This window comes from Pecten maximus, chromosome 4, assembly GCF_902652985.1.
Source record: "Pecten maximus chromosome 4, xPecMax1.1, whole genome shotgun sequence".
Lineage (NCBI taxonomy): Eukaryota > Metazoa > Mollusca > Bivalvia > Pectinida > Pectinidae > Pecten > Pecten maximus.
Genome location: NC_047018.1, coordinates 48,284,355 through 48,298,358, shown reverse-complemented (window position 1 = coordinate 48,298,358; position 14,004 = coordinate 48,284,355). Strand labels below are relative to the sequence as shown.

General features: G+C 38.6%; 3 protein-coding genes across 3 annotated transcripts; 1 reads left to right on the top strand and 2 right to left on the bottom strand.

Moving 5' to 3' along the window:
* Positions 1-3,583: 3,583 nt before the first annotated feature.
* LOC117326597 (uncharacterized protein K02A2.6-like) lies at positions 3,584-5,098 on the bottom strand. Its single transcript, XM_033883355.1, has one exon. It carries the CDS (start codon positions 5,096-5,098, stop codon positions 3,584-3,586), a length of 1,515 nt encoding a protein of 504 aa, XP_033739246.1.
* Positions 5,099-7,157: 2,059 nt separating this feature from the next.
* Positions 7,158-11,034, top strand: LOC117324823. The gene is made up of 5 exons (XM_033880651.1): positions 7,158-8,297; positions 8,504-8,599; positions 8,776-9,177; positions 9,480-9,524; positions 10,228-11,034. The coding sequence occupies exons 1-5, from the start codon at positions 8,174-8,176 to the stop codon at positions 10,356-10,358; spliced, it is 798 nt and encodes a 265-aa protein (XP_033736542.1). The 5' UTR covers positions 7,158-8,173; the 3' UTR covers positions 10,359-11,034.
* Positions 11,008-12,644, bottom strand: LOC117326596 (putative nuclease HARBI1). Its single transcript, XM_033883354.1, has 2 exons — positions 12,514-12,644; positions 11,008-11,695 (listed from the first exon to the last, which is right to left on the bottom strand). The coding sequence occupies exons 1-2, from the start codon at positions 12,642-12,644 to the stop codon at positions 11,008-11,010; spliced, it is 819 nt and encodes a 272-aa protein (XP_033739245.1).
* Between the last annotated feature and the right edge of the window lie 1,360 nt (positions 12,645-14,004).

The following is a 14,004-nucleotide window of genomic DNA, read 5'->3' as shown; positions in this document are numbered from 1 at the left end:
GATGACACATTCCCTATTTACTGTCCCTTTCCTATGTTGATCATCTTATCATAGTGAACCACACAGTTCAGCAATGTAATTGCACAAATCACATCCTTTATGTGGAGTGAACATTTTTCGGGGTGTTATAAGATTCCATAACTGTATGCAAATTTGTGAATCATTCCATATCTATATCTATATATAGTAGACTACGCTCGCTTTGTGGATATTGACAGAATAACATATATTGACGTATACATACTAATTCAATTTTAGAATTGTAACTGAAATCTTGTAACAGCATGGCACAAATAGTCATCTGAACATTTGTTGTATATTGAAAAAATATTTAAGGTAAATATTAACTCATTTGCTTGACTTCAATTTTCAGTTTATCAATTCATTGATTACTCCGTGTTTGAAGTATGGTGTAGTGAGAATTTCAAGTCTTGATCATGACTTGACGAAAATTCTAAATTAACAAATTATTAAAATGAATTTGTTTGAAAAATAACACAAGTTCCACAGCAATATTATATAGAGTATCAATCACAATGTATAAGAAGTTATAAAACTACAGATAACAATTAACGGCTGAATATCAAATTAAGTGAATATCACAAGTCTTTTTGCATTTGTTTTTAGATAATCCGGATTTCCGTCTTTAAAAAAATTTACCTAGTAGACGTAGTGCATAGTAAACGTAGCCGTGTAACAGCTGATTTTAAACAGATTGACTTAACATGAACTTAACACCGTCTCATTAGTTCGTCACAATCGAAAATTTGGTCGTGAATTCGGTATTTTGCAATTTTTTTCAAAATACTTCCAGGTAAATGAAAAATAAATTCTCGTAAAAATATCGATTTTGGGTCCACTATCGGCCATTTCGGTAATTCAACTCTAATAACGACAATCGGGCCACAATTCGCAAATGAATAATTAATTTAAAATTCGGTCAAATAAACCTCTAATATTTTACATATGATACAATTAGGCATTGAAAAACATATATTTTGGTCAATCCTCTGAAAATAATGCCAATTTATATTATGATTAAGCCCCATTTTTCTTCATTTCGGTATTTGCAAGTCCGCTTCACGTGTGGTCCGTTTCAGTAAATATTCTCGTCTTTGCCGAAATAAAAACAAGCTATATAATTGTTCATTTTAAACATGACAACTGCCAACCACACGTATCCAAAAATGTTATTGTTGATATCATCTGAACATTGCCGTAGTTATCTGTCACTTCGATTGTAAACCCCCTGCCATAGTCATGGAAGAATCGCCCAATCAAATTGGTTTAACTTTTGATTTCCGTAATCTTGCAGTTACCTCCCTTACAACAGTAAATACATTCCAAGTATCGCCTACAACAAGCAATCCCGTGCACATAACAAGATATTATCATTTGCATTTGATTTATTGGTCATTTTCGTCAAAGGAAATTGGTATATGGAAATCGATGACAACGTTAACGCTATGACCAGTCACCCTGACCACAAATGCCACCTAATTGTAAGTCTATACATATGTACAGTTCTTTCTCGCAAACACCGTTAACACGTACAGTAACCTATAGTATGATACAATGTATCGTCTCGTATGCCGTTATTGATATATTTCTTTCTCTAAATTATAGAAATACACACCTAGTTGATAATGATGTAACATTCTAGAATATACATATTACACATTTAAGTAAATCGCGGACATATTTGCAGACCTATGCTTTAATGTCAGCCGTTTTGGAATGAACACGGAAGAGCAAAACTTTCTAAACATCCGGAGACGAATGCGCCTGCGCAATAGTTGTTTACATAAATATATATTGACCTGGAGTTATTCGCAAAGTTCAGGTTCATTTAGTCTTAACATTTCGCTAGCGTTATGCATTTCTCAAATCGTATGCATCTTGAAAACATCTACTGAACATATTTCAACATTTTCGGTAAAACTACTATATAAAACGAAGATGTTTTTGCAGGTAAATTATTTGAAGCGTAAGGCAATGGGGGCAGCCATATTTCATTGAAACAGACAGTAGATGGCGTATTGGTGAATGTGGTTACCAAATATGGTCATATTTCTCAGTCCAGTTCTTGATTGCAATAACCGAACATTAATGTTCGTTTAAACATATACACACACCCTTACTGAGCAGAACTGACTAACAATAATTACAGATATTAACTATATGTAGAGCAAAGGGCAAAGCGTATCTACCTATATCTGCTCACTGCTTAAACAACACTAAATATCATCTATTAATACAAGGTCAATTATAAGAGAGAGCATGTAATGTTACGGCTATGTCAGACCCCAGTACTCGATCCCCGAGTACTCCCACCAGACTACTACGCCGTACGCCTGTCCGCTCAAAGGGACATAACTCCTATAACACCGACCAGCGCGCACACACACGCAGCAGCTATAATGCACCGCTGCTCACAGTCACAGCCAGCCTCAGGCCGCGTTACAGCGTCTGCTCACTACAGCAGGGCCCGTATAATATTTACTATACGACCGCTCTAACCTACGGGATGCATGTGAAGAGAGCAAGACTGAGGGAATATTACCGTACCTTTTTAGTGCTGCTGCCTGGTCAGTCATCGAAGTCTGCTGACAAGCTAGCAGACGGCTTTATATACCCTCCCAAAACCGAAGGTAGCGCCGTCTATGTTCCCGCCGGAACTTTCCTATACTATATCTTTGTCTTTTAAATGTTTGAATGTTACGCGCTCTAATCACGCCATGCTACAAGCTTATTATTGACACCGAGATTGTATCAAAACACGGAAGTAAACAGGTATTGTAACATTATAAACTGTATAACATATGTACAAATAAACAAACAGCTGGATAGGTGAAAGTATGCTTGTCACAATATAGTTACTGTACACATATTTGTATGACGTCGACCACAGGGTCACGGGAGCGTTCTGAATACAGTACCGGTCATGGCGGAACACAGTCTTAGTGTGTGTTGTTATTTACAGAGATAACTAATATAACATGGTGTTAGAATACGGGAATACAAGATAAAGCGGACCATGGCTTTGTATCAGTTCACGCCACCGGAGAAGTTAAACTTCAAAGTGCCAGAAGAATGGCTGAAATGGGAGAAACGCTTCCAAAGATTCCGGGTAGCCTCCGGTCTTGTGGAACAAGACTTCATGCACTGTCCGAACATTGCGGATACGGAGTATTGAGGGAAGAGATTGTTACGTCGTGTTCCGGATTTAACCACAAACGTCGAATTGAATCAACCATTTATTAGCCAACATGGCCGCCCGATTCCCTGTCGAAGACGCGCTCGTGCCCCAGGTCAATGAATCATGTTACGTCATACAATTTAGGCTCCACTACTCTAATCTTATAACTCGACAATGATGTATACAAGAACACTACATTCCCCTTTTTCTAAGATAACTAACTCATTGAAAACGTAAATGAAAACACTTTTGGCCAAGTCTCTTGGTAGTATCCATGTTGTCCACGAAATAAACTATAATCACAAATTACAAGTATCAATTTGCTAATATTCACTAACACTGTCATACTAAACAAAATGTTAATGTCACTTATATATATACACGTTATTTCATAACAAAGTCTTTAAACTTCACGGAAAGTTTAACATCTCTCCTGGGCCTGGACAACGTCTCTGTCTGGATATCTTGTGGCGGATCATCATCGACGTCGTCCAGGTTGTCCTCCATGACTCCCAATGGACTTCCACTCGGCTGCTTGTCCAGGATGTCCTCAATGACTCCCAATGGACTTCCACTCAGCTGCTTGTCCAGGTTGTCCTCTGGTGTTTGGAATGGTTTAATGAACGTGCTGTTCCTTTTGTAACACACGCCATCATTCGACACAACAGTGCAGCTATTTCCGTTTTTCTCAACTAGTGTGTAGGGCGTAGGACAGAATGGTGTGCTAAACTTGTCTGTTTGTTTCTGTTTCACCAGTACAGACTCTCCGACTTTCAAGTCAGAATCTTGAGCACCACGTTTCGCGTCAATATATATCTTGTTACGATATTTCATGTGCGCGTCTCTGTCACGTACTCCCTCATCGATCAAACTCTTTCCTAAATGTTCTTTTTGAGGCAGTTTTGTCCTCAATTTCCTCCCGTACATCAACTCCGCAGGAGATACTCCGGTCGTACTGTGTGGTGTTGTCCTATACGCTAATAGATATGTCCGTATTTCTGTCTTCCAGTCTTTTGACTGCGCGTGCGTGATCTTGATACGTTTCATCAGTGAACGATTTTGGCGTTCAACTTCGCCGTTCGCAGCTGGATACAATGGAGTAACACGGCGGTGTATAATTCCATTTTCTCGCATGTAGTCTTTAAAATGGTCAGCCTTAAACTGTGGTCCATTATCCGACGTTATAGATACTGGTATCCCATGACGACAAAACATGTTCTCCAAACTTTCTGTGATCTTTGTACTTGTGGTATCTTTCATGATTTCAATCTCGTAGTAACGGCTATAGTAGTCTACTACCACAAACACATAATGACCAGTTGGAAGCGGTCCCAGTAAGTCAATGGCGAAGTCTTGCAATGGTCCGTTAGGCAACTCTGTAGGTTTTAACGGTTCTGGGTGTACCGTTCCGGTAATTATTTGACACCCATGACACGATTTTACATGTTTAACAACGTCTCTGTCCATTTGAGGCCACCATACCTTGGTCCTTAATTGTTGTTTTGTTCCTACTATGCCCAAGTGTCCTTGGTGAGCAAGTTGAATACATTTGTTCCTTAAGTATTTCGGAATGACTAGTCGCGTTCCACGTAGTACTAGGTATCCAAGTCTACTAAGTTCATCTCTCACCGGATAATATGGTGTGCACGTTTTGTCCCACCTACGAGATTCCATACATTCTCTCACCATAGACAGTTCGTCATCTTCCTTTGAGGCCTCCTCCACCTCATGAGTCATCAAAGCTGACGGAGTAGCCTCCCTTGCTACGAAACGAATGTAATTCTCCGTTTCCATTTTCAGTTTACTTTGACCGACATTCCGCGTACCCACTAATCGCGACAATGCATCTGCAATGTTCCCTGTACCAGGTTCGTATCGCACTTTAAATCTGTAAGGCATGAGTTTCATCACCCAGCGTTCAATTCTCGCGTTTGGTTTTGATTTTGGTCCATACAAACTTCAAGGGGTTTATGGTCAGTTACAATTTCAAAGTCTAGTCCAACTAGGTATATTTTGAATTTCTTGCACCCCCATACAACAGCCAATGCTTCTTTCTCAGTCGTTGAGTATCGCCGTTCAACATCGGATAATGCCCTACTCATATAGCTAATGACCTTAGAATTTCCGTTCTGATCTTCCTGGAGCAATATCGCAGCAATACCAACATTACTGGCATCTGTCACAACAGTTGTTTTGTCTGCATTCAACGAGATATGACCTAATGTCTCTGCCTTGGAGAGGCATTCCTTCAGTTTTACAAAACTCGCTTGCTGGTCGCGTTCCCATACAAACTCAACACCTTTCTTAGTGAGCCGTCGCATCGGTTCAGAAATTGTTGCTAAGTTGCATGGTATATAACGCCCACTGAAGTTCACTAGCCCAAGGAAACTTCTCACCTCTGATGACGTCTTTGGTGGTGTCGCGTTGACTATCGCACGAACTCGTTCCTTTGTAGGTCCAATACCTTGACCTGAGATCACGTGACCCATAAACTCAATTTCACTAAGTCCAATTTGACATTTCCGTTTGTTCAATGTCAGGCCCTTTTCTCGAAGCCTCGCGAGTACCTTCTCTAGTCGCTCGTTGTGTTCCTGTTTGGTGTGACCATAGACTACAATATCATCAGAAATGTTCTGTACACCCTCAATGTCATGAAATACACGCGAAATGACATGCTGATACTGCTCTGGTGCAGAATTGGTACCAAACATTAACCGCTTGTATCGGTAGAGTCCCTTGTGTGTCACAAATGTAGTTATGTTGCGCGAATCCTCCTCAAGCTCAATTTGATGATACCCATACTTCAGGTCTAACTTGCTGAAAACTTTGCAGCCATTGAGGTCATACAAAATCTCGTCCACCGTAGGAATAGGGTGTCTCTCGCGCACGATTGCCTCATTTGCTCGACGCATGTCGACACACAGTCTGATATCCCCATCTGGTTTGGGTACAACAATAACAGTACTTACCCATTCAGTGGGTGTGGCCACTTTCTCTATTATGTCCATGTTCTCTAACTCATTCTGTACATTCTTTGAGCTACAGGCTGAAAATCATTGTCCACATGTAATTTCAGCTGGAAATCCTTCAGTTTTCCAATACCATCAAAGCATTCAGGATAGTTCTCAAAAACATTGTCAGACGCATGTACTCCTGTATCGAGTTTCAGCAATCCTAATTCCCTTGCTGTCTCTCTCCCTAATAATGCTGGTCCTTCACCGTCTAACACGAATATCTCTATTGCAGGTAATTTCACTCCGCCCTGCGAGATGACAGTTGTCGTGAACTTTCCCAGGAGTGATAATGGTTTCTTAGCTCCGTACGAGTACAACTTCTTCTGTGTCTTCTCAGACGTGCATTTTATTTTGTTTCTTTTAAGTTCATTCCATTGATTTTTTTCAATAATATTTACAGAAGCTCCACTGTCTACTATAAAATCAACAACTTGTTCATCTAGTTTGATTTTAACCACCTCTGTTGACTTCATGTCACTTACTTGGAATGTGTATTCATCACCGTCATCTTCATGTGCCTGTGGTATAGGTCCAACTGCATGTACTTTCCCATATCCCTTCCTTCCTCCAGATTTTCCGTACTTTTGTCCACGTTTTTCATTAGAGTTACTTCCCTTCGTCTGGTTAACAGAGCTAGGTTTCGGTTTCGTTTTGCACCTCGCAGCAAAATGTCCAACGCCACCACATAATTTACACTTCTGACCCCTTGCAGGACATTTCAAGTCTCTACCTATGTGACCAGTATATCCACATTTAAAACATACAGGACCCGAAGCTGTACGTGATGGGCTGTTAGCTACCACTGCGTGAACTGAGTTGTTTACACCGGACGCCGTATTTTCCATTTTCTTAGCATGCGCTTCTGACATTTCTAATGACTGTGCTATTCTTTTCAACTGTTCTAATGGAAGTTCATGACCTCGTTCGAGTAGACGTGTTCTCAACTTATGAGACGTACACTTTTCTATGACCTGGTCTCGAATTTGTTCATCGACATTGGTGAACTCGCACAACTGGGCTTGTTGTCTTAATCTCGTAATAAACTGTTCAATATTGTCGCTATTCTGAAACATATTTCTGAAACTGTATCGTTCATATGGAACGTTGACTTTTCCTTTGAAATGTTTGTTTAATGCATCTAGAGTTTTTCATAATTCGACTCACCTTCGTCCGCTGGTAATGTGAAATATATGTCCTGAACCTCTTGGCCCGCACAATATAATAACAAAGCCTGTTTCTGGTCCAAATCAGTAATTCCTTTCCCGATAGAAAATAAATCAAAACTTCTCATCCAGCGCTCCCATGTCTGGTGCATACGACACTGATCGGTGCGCGTTTCAAATTTGCTCAGTCCGTTTAGCTCAATTAAATTCGCCATCGTTCTTTTTACAGGTACCTCGACTTGATCATTCTCTGATTCGTCTTGTCCGTTCTCATAATTTTGATTTTCCTCGTCGCAAGATGTTACGTCGTGTTCCGGATTTAACCACAAACGTCGAATTGAATCAACCATTTATTAGCCAACATGGCCGCCCGATTCCCTGTCGAACACGCGCTCTCGTGCCCCAGGTTAATGAATCATGGGTCTACTTGTTTCTAAGCCGCCGGCGTAATCGGCGATGCGGATTTTCTACTTGTTTCTGAGCTGGTTATGCGTGCGCATCTTCGGTACACGCCGGTCTGCGCCGGAAAATGTTCAGCGGCGACCCGGCTTTCAAAATGGCGGCTAAAAGGTAAACATGTGCTCATAACACTGGTTAATTGATAATTGCATACATTTAAAATATTTCCGTTTGATACCGAGTGCAGAAATATGTTATTTTTTACATTTTTAGTCTATATATTCCTTAGAAATGCAATGACAAGTTACAGATATTTTTAAAAATAAGTGACAATATTCTGTGCAGTCAGGCACTAGCAAATCGCCAATTGCGATGTTTTTTTCGTGTGAAATGGGCTCATGACACATGGTTTTGCTTGTTTCAGCACTACACCAGATTTAATGGACGTAAAGGTTAACATTGATGGGAAGGATGTGACTATACGTGTCGACGCTGACACGATAAACTGTTTGAGAAGGAAAGGTAAAAACTAGGCCAATTTTTTTAAGTGAAACCATACACATATTATATTCAATATGTTACACGTTATATATGATATTGAAATCATGAAGTATTTAGGTGTCCGTAATAATGCATAATGATAAAAAAAAATGTTCTTTTTCACATGTTCTCTTAAAAATGACTTTCCATTATTTTGTATGGAATCTCACTTCCTTTTCCATTTTTAGATCCATCTGTTATTGAACTAGTCATGAAGTTGGCAAGGGAACAGTTGGCAAATGATACAGACGAAGAAGATCATACTAGCACCGAACAGTCAGAAGGTTCGTATTGTTTATTATAATCATCCTACTACAGTATATAATATTATAGTAATATTAAAATGCATATGTAAAAGATTAATATTGAAATTTCTTAATTGTACTATCTAGTTTACGATAGATAGTATATATCGAATTTGAGGGAACGGACATCACAAGATTATGATAAATATTTGTAGGGCTGGCAGATGAGTTGCCTGACATCGAAGAAGACTCATCAATGTCTGCTACAAGGTCTTCTCCTTCTCCTCCTCACTCTTCGAGTGACAGCACGGCCACATGCAGCTGGAGTAATGAGAGTGAAAGTTTACTCTTAGAAACGTTTCAAAAGCTAAGTAACAGCAAACAACTAATGAAATCTAAGTGGAAACATATAAGCAAATCACTAGAAGATGAGGGATTCTTTTTCTCTGCTGAAAAATGCAGGTTAAAAGTAAAAACACTTAAGGAAAGACATGCTAGGATACAGAGAAAACGAGGAAAGTCTGGGGAGAGTCCACCAACAGACAGTATGGAGGACAAGTTGGATGAAGTTTTCCAAAACATGCCAGATGTTAATCCATCATGCATAATTGAATCTGGTAATTTTTATGAATTATTAATCTTAAAAAATTATAGTTAAAACTGTTGTTATACTAATTTGTGCAATTATTTTTCGACTAGTTGTTAGAATGAAGTGTACAAGTGTAAGGTATAACTAAATCCCTTGTTTTTCATGATTTTCATGATTGATTGATTTTTAATTATTTTGCAACAGTTATGAAGGGGTTTGATGTATTTCCTCTTATAATTGTCAATGTTCCTCAAAAAGTATGGTACTCATTTAAAACAACATCAAATAAAATATTTTCCATAAGTATTGATGAGTCTTTTTATTCTATAGGTACTAGTGAAGATGTTAAGAAGACACACAAGAGACCCAGAACAGGTGTGTATGATCTATAAAGTTTAGCTAAATTACCAATTGTCGAGTTTTTGAACTATTCTAGGAATAAGTAAAGTTATTAATATAATTGCATTTGTAGATACATGCCAAAATCCTCTGCCTAAAAGGACAAGTGTTTATGAGTGGCAAGGGGGGGGGGGGGGGGGGGGGGGGGGGTTCACCATTGCCTGGGATCAAAATCTTGCACACAAGGCCTGTTGAAATTGGTCGCAGAGCGAGAAAAGGGGATGCTCCTTAATAATCCATGGACCTTCAACAAGATTTCATATCTGATAGTTTTTCCAAAGACAAAGCCTAGGTACATCGCTATGCAACATGGCACATTGAAGGAAATAAAGTTTCATCCAGGCTGTAAAGATGGTTGTTGAAATGGTAAATATTTTTCATCTATGAAAACAATTACTATTTTGATGATACTTTTAAAGCAACATGTCAGATTGAGGTTGTTCAACACGTGGGTTTTGAGATACCAAAATGACATTGGTAAAGTATGATTTACTGTGGATTAGTCCCACCTTCCGGTGATGGTGACGTCACAAAAATCGTATCAAAATGTGGCATCATAAAATAAGGTGGGACTAATCAACAGCAAATCATACATCTGCCACATCAATTCGGTATCTCAAAATCCCCGTATTGAATGCTGCTATATGAAATTTTAATATGTTTTTATTTTACATTGAAGGTCAGAAGCAGGCAGAACTGAAGTCCGAACTGATGGATTTACTGAAACAATCAAATGATGATGCAGAGCGGCGGCATAGAGAAAAGCTTACTGTGTTCAAGCAATTCCTGGACATTGTAGGGAAAAAATGATTCAGAGAAACTTATTGATGTATTCTCTATACGTATTATTTTGTATGGGACAAAGAAGCTGCAATATTTTTTCCTTATTTTTTTTTACTTTTGTAATGGCAAAGTAGCTGTGATATTTTTGTAATGGTAAAGTAGCTGTGATATTGTGTGATCGGTGAGATTGTATTACTCTTCCCAACACACTAATAAGTGCACTCTAGTTTCTGGAGAACGTGCAAAGTTATTTAGATGGATAATAATGTTTTGATCGTCATGTTGGACATCAAATGTCCAGAATCACATGAAAAATGACAGATAGAAATATTACCTGGTGGTATGTTGTTGATTTGCATTTTGAAATTTTGATGTAGTACTTATACTAAAGTATGATTATCCCAATTTTTGAAAGATTATAACTACAAAGGTTATACATTGCTGACCATTTATTTCACTAGAAAATAGAATTTTCAACTGTAATGACTAAAAACTTGAAATGATGATGTCTTTTTTTATTTTTTTATTTTAATATCGTCATTGAATATTGTGTTGGCAAATACAAGTTGTGATTTGCTATTCTTTTGTGTTCATTAAATTGTTCATGTTTTACATTCATCTTTGTTTTCTATGTTCAATCAAAAGAAACATTTCCATTTTTTTTCGAAAACATGAACTATAGTCTGTTTGTCATGTTGATCCTTTTAAGGGTTCCTTCTGCATCATTCTCGCCAAATTGGACAACATGGACATCATCATCATCATCATTGACGTCTGTTTCAAGAAATTCTGCCAGATCTTCTCCGTTACAAATGCACATATTGTGAAGAATACATGCTGACTGAATAACTGTGCACATGTTTACAATTGATCTCTTGTTAATATATTTTAGACGTCTAAAGCGACCTTTAAGCAAGCCAAAGGCTCTTTCTATCACTTGACGCTTTGACGAAAGACTCTTGTTGAACTTGGTTTGATTTCTTGTGAGATGTCCTGTATCTCTGTAGGGAGTTAGTAACCATACTTTGATTGGGTAGGCACCATCACCTAGAATATGGAAACGACCATACCGACATTTTTCAAAACCTGTATTCCAAAGATCAGAATTTCTTAAGACCTTTGCATCGTGGACTCTCCCAGGCCACCCTATGTTTACATGAATTAATTTCATATCACTTGTACATACACCCTGCAAGATTAGGGAATGGAATTTTTTGCGATTGAAGTAGGCTTGTGGGTTTTCTGAGGGTGGTTCGATCCTGACATGTGTTCCGTCTACTGCTCCTATAATGCCTGAAAATTCATAAGTACCCATGTCATTAAATTTCATGGCTATGTTGTCCATTTCCTCGTTACTTGGCCACCTGATAAATTTGTGCATTAAGTTATTGTTGATTGCATCAATCACTTGGTTGTGATGTTTTAAAAAGCTGTACTCTGTAACACCGAATCTATCGCTTAGTTCCATTAAGTTTTCTTGAGAAGCTAGATATCGCAAGGTCATTAGCACTTTTTTCTGAACAGGCACCTCATCTCTACCCCCTCTGTAACTTCTTTTTCTTAGTTCCCGGCATCTTGCAAGAGATTGGCACAACAGTTCAACTGTTCCTCTTGTCATACGAAAGAACCTCTGAAATGTATCCGGGAAAAATTCAGGAACAGTTGTTTCAAAAAATCCCTGGGTCTTTCTTCTTATTCGACGAGTCCTGTGAAGAAATTGCATATTAGTAACCTGTTATTCAGTTGTTTGCTACAGGTAATATATATGTCATATTATAAATATAGAAGTATAAAATTATATTTATATTTATCATAATATTGTTGGTAGCATAAAAGTTTCTTAAAGTAGACTAAACACTCGTGTACATGTACGTGTAACTGTATGTGATAAAAGTACACGCCGGATTCTAAGAATAGTTAATTGAAATATAGTACAAGGATACGACCTTTAAAAGCAACATTGCGACAACATTCAACGTTCCAGAACACTAAATAATTATATAATATAATGCGTGAATAACAATTTACAACAAGCATTGTGTGTACATCAGTAGTGTATGTATATATGTAAGCTACATGACAACTGCAACAGACAGAATAGTACTACATGTACATATCTCTTGACGACTCAAAAGCTGCTAGCAGCAACAACACACATAACTAAGCTTAAATAATTACTCACTTTTCATCAGCATATGCCAGAAAGCAAATTATGTCTCTTTTAAATCTTTCTTCCTCAGTATTATCAAACAATTCCTCAAATATGTACATAAACATGGAGAGGTCTTCTCTGCTGAATCCTGTGTCAGCCATGATGGATTTTTATATCCTGTCGCCGGGACGCTTGTTTCTTAACTCAAAACCGGCGTGCGCCTGATCCGGAAAATCTGCCACAAACAAGTAGACCCCATGTTACGTCATACAATTTAGGCTCCACTACTCTAATCTTATAACTGGACAATGATGTATACAAGAAAACTACAGAGATGATCAGAGACAGGTTAGTGGTCAGGTTGAAGAACATACGATTGTCTGAAAAATTACAATTAGACGCGAATCTCGCATTAGAGAAAGCTGTAACTCGGGCTCGTCAGAGTGAGGCAGTTAAGAAACAACAGTCGGTTGTCCGTAACGTTGAACCAAGTCAGATACCTGTGAATGTTGATAGACTTAGTAAACAAGATAAACACCGGAGACAACGATTTCCTACAAAGCAAAAACCTAATGTAGACATGAGTGATAATCAAGATCACTGTGGTCGTTGTGGCTTTAGGACACGACATGCTTTAGCACAGTGTCCAGCTGCTAAAGATGCAAAATGTTACAGCTGTGGAGGAATGGGACACTTCAGAAAATTTTGTAGAAGTAAACACACAGGTAAGAGACCATTACAGTACGGGTCCCGAGAAAAGAAAAAAAATCACGAGGTCACCGCAGGATTCCGACGAATACGACTATGATGACGCATTTCTAGGATCGGTATCTACAGATAAGAGTTCAATGAACTGGTCTATAAACCTTTATCTGGAAAACAGAAAGGTCACCTTTAAAATAGACGCTGGTGCCGATGTCACGGTTATACCAAAGACACTTTACAAGTACATCAAAGTCCTATTAGAGAAATCAACTAAAGTACTTGTAGGTCCAGGGAAACAGCGACTAGAAGTGTTAGGGAAGTTTCATGGTAAGATTAAAGGGAAAACAGAGACGATACAAGATGTGTACGTTGTAGAAAACCTTCAATTCCCTTTACTAGGAAGTCCAGCGATAAGAGCATTGGATTTGATCAAAATTGTCGGATCAGTAGCTGTAAAATCACAGTTGTTTTGTGGCATGGGAAAACTGGATGGGACATATAAAATCACTCTAAAACCTGATGGTACGCCACACGCAGTTAGCGCCCCGAGGCGAATACCTATGCCATACCTGGGTCGAGTGAAAGATGAGTTAAAACGCATGGTCAATCTCGGCGTGATTTCACAGGTAGAACAACCAGCAGATTGGTGTGCTGGGATGGTTGTTGTCCCCAAACCAAATGGCAAAATACGCATTTGTACGGACTATACCAAGTTGAACGAAGCTGTAAAACGAGAATTTCATCAAATGCCAGCCGTTGACCAGACATTATGTCAGCTTAGTGGTGCCAAGTTCTTCACAAAACTAGCTGCCAACT

Bases quoted from the DNA above. Each gene is read 5' to 3' on its own strand.
- LOC117326597 (XM_033883355.1), bottom strand. From the start codon at position 5,098: ATGCCTTACAGATTTAAAGTGCGATACGAACCTGGTACAGGGAACATT.
- LOC117326596 (XM_033883354.1), bottom strand. From the start codon at position 12,644: ATGGCTGACACAGGATTCAGCAGAGAAGACCTCTCCATGTTTATGTAC. The intron at 11,696-12,513 runs GTGAGTAATTAT...CAAATTTATCAG, and splicing joins CTGGCATATGCTGATGAAAA to GTGGCCAAGTAACGAGGAAA.
- LOC117324823 (XM_033880651.1), top strand. From the start codon at position 8,174: ATGACACATGGTTTTGCTTGTTTCAGCACTACACCAGATTTAATGGAC. The intron at 8,298-8,503 runs GTAAAAACTAGG...TTCCATTTTTAG, and splicing joins AAACTGTTTGAGAAGGAAAG to ATCCATCTGTTATTGAACTA. The intron at 9,525-10,227 runs GTGTGTATGATC...TTTACATTGAAG, and splicing joins ACACAAGAGACCCAGAACAG to GTCAGAAGCAGGCAGAACTG.